This window comes from Ictalurus furcatus, chromosome 3 (assembly GCF_023375685.1).
Source record: "Ictalurus furcatus strain D&B chromosome 3, Billie_1.0, whole genome shotgun sequence".
NCBI classification, from domain to species: Eukaryota; Metazoa; Chordata; class Actinopteri; order Siluriformes; family Ictaluridae; genus Ictalurus; species Ictalurus furcatus.
Window position 1 is genome coordinate 15522531 of NC_071257.1, and position 8375 is coordinate 15530905.

At 38.6% G+C, this 8375-nt stretch overlaps 1 protein-coding gene across 1 annotated transcript; it reads left to right on the top strand.

Annotated features, from left to right (window-relative positions):
• Positions 1-4031: 4031 nt before the first annotated feature.
• On the top strand, positions 4032-5985 carry noto (notochord homeobox). Its single transcript, XM_053620970.1, has 3 exons — positions 4032-5174; positions 5285-5472; positions 5573-5985. The coding sequence occupies exons 1-3, from the start codon at positions 4802-4804 to the stop codon at positions 5771-5773; spliced, it is 762 nt and encodes a 253-aa protein (XP_053476945.1). The 5' UTR covers positions 4032-4801; the 3' UTR covers positions 5774-5985.
• Positions 5986-8375: the final 2390 nt, after the last annotated feature.

The following is an 8375-nucleotide window of genomic DNA, read 5'->3' on the forward strand; positions in this document are numbered from 1 at the left end:
GCTTACCTTCCTAAAGTTGTTCTGCATAGAGCTCTCTTTCGTGATTAAAAAAATATATCAAAAACTTTATATAACTTGTCTGGTATGTTTTAAAATTTGCCATATTTTCAATATCAGGGCAACAATAAGTCAGGGCAAGTGTCATCTGGTTATTTTGTTATTTTGGTTATTTTACAGGTGCATAAATATACACATATATAGATATAAAACACATAATGCATTTTATTGTAACTTAGTTTCTGGTTTGAAGAGTAAGAACCGCGTATGGAACAAAAAATTAAAAGCCTGTCCCTATCAAATATGTAAATAAAATTAAAGGCCTCCCTTTTAAGTGCACAGTGAAAACTCACAGGTACAATCATAGCCATCTCTTTTGAAATGTCCTTGGTGTGTTACTGACAAAGCAGTCTTCCATGGAAAGGGAGCATACTGTTCCTACTATGTTTTAGTAATAACTATCAAAAGTGAGTATAACTATCAATTCACTGGTCTTTCTGAAAGTGCTTTGTCCCACATCAGTTTCATACTCACTTTATCTCTTTAAACAGCCTCACTCCCTTGTTTTTTATTTTGTAGCTTTCTTTACAAGGCTGAGATCAGGTGTGTATTGGAGCCAGACGTGGTTTACCGGGTCATCCGCCCAAACCACTCTCAGCAGTCAAGGCAAGAGAAAAGGGCCAATGACTCATTATTGTTTCGCCCCAATGACCCTTACAGTCCGTGCAAGAGCAAAAAGAATGAGCCTCTGCAATGAGATGGCCCATTCATGCTTGCGGTGGTCGCTTAGTGCACACATTAATGGAGCTGAGAAAAGATGGCTGTGATGTCTGTTTAATAGGTTTAGGTGAGAATAATGGTCCATTTTCACCTCAGTAATAATGATGATGATCCGCATGTTCATGAACTGGATCACAAAGCAAAAAGGATAATTGTAGTATTAACTTTGATAATGTGTGACGTGAAAGAGCAAGCTTGTGTTTCTGCTATTGTCGATTTTCATCTCTTTTGAACAGAAAGAATAAAACAAATGTATATGAAATCTAGTGCAAAATAAAGACTTGTTTACTGTTCTTACTTCCATATGCACGTGTATTATCCCACACAAATATATACCTTATTTTATTAAGAGCAGTCTACATATAGACGACTTGTGAAATGCTCTAAAGGGAAACTTGTGTGGAAAGAAAATGAACTTGTGCGGAAAGAAAAGATTGGTATTGTTTTCATGGTAAGCAGTGAACATGCATTTCAGTGAGTTTCAGATTTTTACAAGAAGGATGTTTTGTTGTAGGAGGGACAGCTACTGTTCTCCCACATGACTATGAAAAGACCTCCAAGACCTCAGTGTATTCTTTGTCTGGCTGCAATACACAAATCCAGACTTAGCCTTGATTTTAGTTGGTCAGATCAACTTGACCTGAAAATGCTTCATTTACAGACATGTCCCAGTGGTTATCAAAAGCAGGATTACATTCATGGCTTTCTAATACTACATTATCTCATTCACTAGTCTACTGGGGATATTTTATCTAATTATACATCAGGTGTCCTAATGTGGATTGCATAGCATTTGCAGTGTAATACACTGGGAGTTGGGAGTTACATTAACAAGCAGAACAGAGAACACACTATCAAACAGAGCAGACAAGAAAGGATGGACAAGCTATAAATCATTAAAGTATGATGCAGGAAATAACTGAAAGGCATTTGTTTCTTCTATAAAAGGCACACAATGTCCACACTGCTGTCTCTGAGAGGGAAAGTGGTTGTGTGTTTAGTTGGGGGTGAAGTGAGAACTAAATGGTAATATGTAAATACCGCCTCTCTCCGCTTGATTCCTGTTTCGCATATACTGTTCAGAAAACGCGTTAATAAACAAGGAAGCTTTGACAGGGTGGTGGACCAGCGGCAGTGCAGAGGCGCACACAGATGTGCTGTTGGCTGCTGTTTGCCTGCTTCATTAAGCGCTTTGGTGTCAGGCGCTGCGCTATAATTAGAAAACGCTCAGGTCAAAGGCAGAGTCGTGTTTGAGTGCGTTTTAGCGAGTCCTGTCGAGCGCTCTCAGCTCACGCCAATGAGCCCGAAGAGTTTGCAGAGCTGGCTATAATCCTCGGTTAAAAGAGACACTGTTTGTACTAACGCGGTGTAAGAAAGTGAATCACTTCCTTTAGTGAAACCGGGGCTTTTCATCTGTAGCGTTTCATCTCCTAATTGACAATCAGCAATGAGAAAGTCCTTCAGGCTATAACACTAATTTCTATTAGGCCTAAATACCCCCGCCCCACCTTCTCTCTCTCTCTCTCTCTCTCTCTCTCACACACACACACACACACACACACACACACACACACACAAACAAACAATATCACTGACACATATAATTGCTACTTATAAATCTGATTGGAAACTAGGAAGGAATACATCCTTAACATTTATATTATGAACCTGCCTCATCCCAGTTTCTCATCTCTCTCTCTCTCTCTCTCTCTCTCTCACACACACACACACACACACACACACACACAGACTAATTTGAATGATTTCAGTCACGTTTTTATTTGATAGATTCCCTATAACTGTACTTCACTATGTCATTTTTAATAAGGCTCCACGTTTCTCCTCCATTATTAAGTGATCAGATCCCGGATTAGGACTCTCATCGGGTTTATCCAAATAGTAGAAACCTCAGCGCTGTGAGGAAACTGACGCCCGGACAGAACTACCGAAGGAGACCATTGCAAAACTGCAAAAACACACACCTCGTCTAAAAGTGTCTTTACCGGCCATGATCTCGAGGGAGGAGATCTGCTTAGTGTGCTTACACGAACCAACACGTAACGATGGCCCAGAACAGACCTGCGACTTTCACTTGACACCTTGAAACTGAAACTGAGATCATGCACTGTCAGTGCCATTTCAGGTGTCAAATACTGGAATAAAGTTGGTTTGAAGTTGGACCTTCGATATTCGCGGAAATGCGGAAATTAAGGAACCGTCTCTAAAGTTAGATACGACATTGTTAAACACGTTTCTAACTTCAATAGCATTTGAAGGGAATGACTTACAGCCATATAACCAACGGTAAAGTGTTCATCTAGGTGTCAGGTATGATGCACACCTTTTACATTTTTTATATTTAACAAAATAAACTATTAAATCATATATAAATATTGTCATGTATTTTATTACTGCATGGGCTCATACACAAAATATACCATAATTTAAAGCTCAATAGCATTTGAAGGGAATGATGTACAGTCAAACAAACAACTGTAAAGTGTTCATCTAGGTGTCAGGTATGGGGCACACCTTTTAGATTTTTTATATTTATCAAAATAAGCTATTAAATCACATTTAAATAGACATGTATTTCACTATAGAATGGGCCCATGCACAAAATATACCATTTTTGTAACGCTCAATAGCATTTGAAGGGAATGATGTACAGTCACACAACCAACTGGAAAGTGTTCATCTAGGTGCCAGGTATGAGGCACATCTTTTAGATTTTTTTTTTTTTTAAATTGATAGGTTTTTTTGGTTCATACATTGTAGGGTTAAATATCAAAAATCTAAAAGGTGTTTCTTATACCTGACACCTAGTCGAACACTTTCCAGTTGGTTTTGTGACTGTAGGTCATTCCCTTCATATGCTATTGAGCTTTAAATAATGGTATATTTTGTGTATGAGCCCATTCTGCAGTGAAATTCAAATCTAATTTACATATGATTTAATCGTTTATTTTATTAAATATCAGAAATCTAAAAGGTGTGCCTCATACCTGACACCTAGCTGAACACTTTACAGTTGGCTTCATGACTGTACATCATTCCCTTCAAATGCTATTGAGCTTTTAAAAATGGTATATTTTGTGTATGGGCCCATTCTGCAGTGAAATTCATGTCTAATTTAAATGTGATTTAATAGCTTGTTTTGATAAATATCAAAAATCTAAGAGTTGTGCATAATACCTGACACCCATATGAACACTGTACAGTTGGTTATATGACTGTAAGTCATTCCCTTCAAATGCTATTGAAGTTAGAAATGTGTATAAGAATGTCGTATGTAACTTTAGAGACGGTCCCTTAATTTCCGAATATCGAACGTCCAACGTCAAACCAACTTTATTCCAGTGTGTCAAATGCATTTTAAACATTTCTAATGCAGTATCGGTCTGAAAAATCGTTTGTGTCAGTTGGATTCAAGTGCGCTATATTAGGATACAGGATTTCAGACTGAACCGAAATGTGATTAGAAGGTTCTGGTTTGTTTTTTTTTCCCTTGTTGACCTCTGAATGTGAAGGTATTTGTTCCGCTGTGTGGCGCATTTGGCGGCGAGCTTTGATTCCCGAGAGCCGAAATAAGATGATTTAGGAACATCAATGGTCTCTCTCAGCTGCACCGGGCGCTTCTGGCTCGCACAGCCATGCAGGAATTTGTACTAAATCTGGACCCCCCGCTCCTCATCTCCCGACCCCTTTTCTGTGTTCCCGGGCTACCTCCGGGGGCATATAGTGGAAAGAGCCATTAGGATATTTGACAATCTCAGCTTGTTACAACTCCATCAGTTAATTGGATCCCTTGTAGCGCCGCTCGTTTGACTCATCTGCTACTTTGAAAGACAAAAGCGCGAAAGGGGGTCGTTGACACCTCGCACTACTGGGCGTGTATAAAAGAGCTGTGGCCTCTCCTGGTTATCATTCCACTCCTCTCAACGGAAGCCTTAGTCTGGAGGCACGGATAACTTCCTGCTTTATTTTCCTTGCTTTGACTTTATCTCAAACTCAAGAGGAAACCATGCAGATCCCTGCACGGCCTCTCGGACCCTACGGATTTTCAATGCGTCCACAGGCTACTCACCACCCGGACTATGCGAGCAGTGCGTGTCTGGCCACTGCTGCAAAACCCAGCGCGGGGAAATCCTTCACCATTGACGCTCTTCTCGACAAGCCTGACACCACCGAAAACAGCAAGACGAGTCCATTTCAGAGCTCACTGAACTCTGCGCCAACACCACCAGGTCTCTTTCTACATGCCGGACAGATGTGTCCTCCACTTCCTCACTACCTGTACAGCTCGGCTATGATGCACACACAACCCAGCTATCCAGTCTACTGCTGTCCGCCCTACGGATACCAGACAACATGCCCAGGAGCTGTTTACACACAAGGTAAGCATGAGGTTGTAGGCTATAATAAGCCATTTCCCTTACATAAGACAAAAAAAAACATATCCTGGTTATTGATCGTCACACAACTAAAATGTTCTGGCATTCTACAGGTGCCACACTGTCTAAAGCAGGAGTTCACTCACACTACAAGCACAAAGGTGGGAAATCAAAGCGGATGCGCACGAGCTTCACCAACGAGCAGTTGTCCCGCTTGGAGAAGGAGTTTGCGCGCCAGCAGTATATGGTCGGATCAGAGCGCTTCCTGCTCGCATCCGCACTCCAGCTCACTGAGGCGCAGGTAAATAGTGGCTCAAAACGTCCATTGTCACAAAAAATACCTACACTAAACAGATTTATCTTGATATCAGTACACTAAAAATACTCTCTTTTTATTCCAGGTCAAAGTCTGGTTCCAGAACAGGCGCATCAAGTGGAGAAAGCAGAGTCTTGAGCAACAGCAGGCCAAACTTGCCAAACTGGGTCTCGCGGTTCCGCCGAAAAGCCCCGGATCTCAAGGCCGCGAGGATGAGGGGGACGAGGACGAGCATGATTTCACTGAGGACTCTGATGTTGACATTGACGACTCCCTGCACGCCTGAAAAGCGTTACAGTGACTTTACCAACCAACACTGCTTTTTGTACATATTTGGAATGCTACATATTGTGTAGTAACACCTTTTGTATAAAAAAAAGAAAGCAAAAAAAAAAGCAATATATTTAAGTAATAGATAGCTATATATTTAAGACCTTTCTGTATTATTGCTCTTATCAGAGTACAATTCCTTCCTTTGTACACGTTTGTACGGATGAAATAAACAGAATATATATTTTTTAAAATGAACAACTAGTAGAATTCTTTCCTTATGGATCTGGGGCTTTGTGGAGACATGATGAGAAAGTTTGAAGTCATATTTCAGGAAACATAAAAATGGCAAAATAATATATAGATTATAAAGTGCTTAAACATTGCATAAAACATTTAGAAATGTGTAATATGATCAGCATAAAATTTTACTTAGTGAATTAATAAAAAGGGTGTAATAGTGCATTTACAGAATGAAAATGTTTAACTCATAGTATTTACTTCATAAATTATATCTGAAAATGGAATCTTGAAACAGGTAGAAGAAGAAGAAGAAGAAGAAGAAGAAGAAGAAGAAGAAGAAGAAGAAGAAGAAACCTGTCTAGGAGTTGCAAAAGATGTGAAATTTTTTAATCATGTTCTCAGCTAAACACTTTCCACGTAAATTAAAGAAACTCATAGTCAAAAATTCATAGGAGCAATTAAGTTGCCAAATCCTGCTGTGATCATTTACAATGAAAGCAATAATTAAGACCAAAAACATTTCAGTTTAAGGCCAGTACCAGTACCATGTTCTACATCATTTCTCTGCTGTATTTGGCTCAATATCCATCTACTCTATTGTGGAAAGCTTTGGAATGGAGTGCCGATTAAACTCAGTGAGGCTGAAGCCGTGTTAGGTTTCTATCATTTAAGTTCTGAGTTATGAGAATATGACAAGTAGCCTTCTGAGCTGAGCCACAGGTAGTGATAATCTCAGTCACAACTGTGGGAGTCAGAGAAAAATACTGCCTCTCTGGCTCCAAGCAGATTGATTAATTTTACAGAGAAATAAAGTGTGTCTCCCCTTCAGAGACATAGCCTTTTAGGCATGGTGCTGTCCTCCTCTTGTGTTTTCTTGGTAGCACACTGAAGCACGCTAAAGCCCGTTAGCATGGTGGCTTTGTGCAGTCATAGGCCTGACGATAGTGATTAGTTTGGATTAGTAATCCTTCACTGAGAACACAGCAATTATTAGTTAACATACTTGTCACAATGTTTCTTTTCTGCTCGCTTAAGCCAGTTAATCCTTTATGGCAAAAATACAGATATGCTAAACCATCACAATAATGGTGAATTACAGGTACAGAATAATAAAATTAACAAATGTGAGAATAACTGAAACAAATTGATAAACTATATGAGCATTCCTTTTGGTGAACCTGGAGTTATATGCTTAGAAAAAGGTTCCTAAAGGGTTCTATTTGGTACTTTGATTATAGGGAAATACTCTGTTGTAGAGTCCGACCAGGAGGACAAGTGTACAGTTCAGAGGACATCAATAAACAGAGTTCCCTTATTTGTATCAAACCAACATTTTACAGTAAAACAAACTTACTAAAACTACAATGTGATGCATCATAAAAGGCTAATTCTCAAAGTAGGGTTCAGGGTACCCAAGGGTCTGTGAACTAATTTATATAATAATAAAATTATTGTTATTATTATGTATTATTGAGCTTTTAATTATAATTAATATAAATAACTTTGGCCGAATGTGTTCTGTCATTGGAAACTCTAGGAATAAACATGTTCTAGGGTTCCAATAAATAGACAGAATATTACAGTACACATTTGAATACTGAGTCTAATATTTAAATAATTGGATTATGTTTAAAAAAAAAAATACATCTGTGCTGAGAGAGTTTGTGGAATTTATTTTACAGATAAAGGGATCCCTGAATCCTTAATCCCATAGACTATCCCATAATTCATTAATAATTTATGAAGACTTAATTTAGACTTTTATTTCAATTTTAATATTTACTATTTAATTTATTTAATAAATAATTTACAGAAATATTTAGCATGCATTATACAGTGCAATACAGTGGACTGGTTTTGTAGATATTGCAAAACCCTGTGTATAAGATACATTTTCTATTGTCAATCACAAATGGGAAAAAAAATTAAAATAGTCCATGCGCAAGATGTACATGGAAATGCAGATAACTGAGTTTACTAGAACACTGATCTGTGTTTCCCTGGAACTTACTGGACTACATTTCACATGATTATTGGCTTTAGAGATGAAAAAGCCTATTAGGGGAGCACTGTCAGAAAAAAGCCTCCAGTGTTTCATTAATCTCCTCTTTCAGCAGGTACTTGTAACCGCTCTATGAAACATACACAGAGCAAGAGGGGGGACAGAAGAGCATATTAGGAGTATGGGGTGTCACCGTGCCTATAAAAGAAATTAGGTATATAAATAAGATATTAATAGTATTTTCATGTACTGCATGCTCATTGTGTCAAGTTACATCTCTATATCTCTTTACAACTCTTTTGTGTGTGTGTGTGTGTGTGTGTGTGTGTGTGTGTGTGTGTGCGACTATGTATAAACAAAGCATCTCTGATGT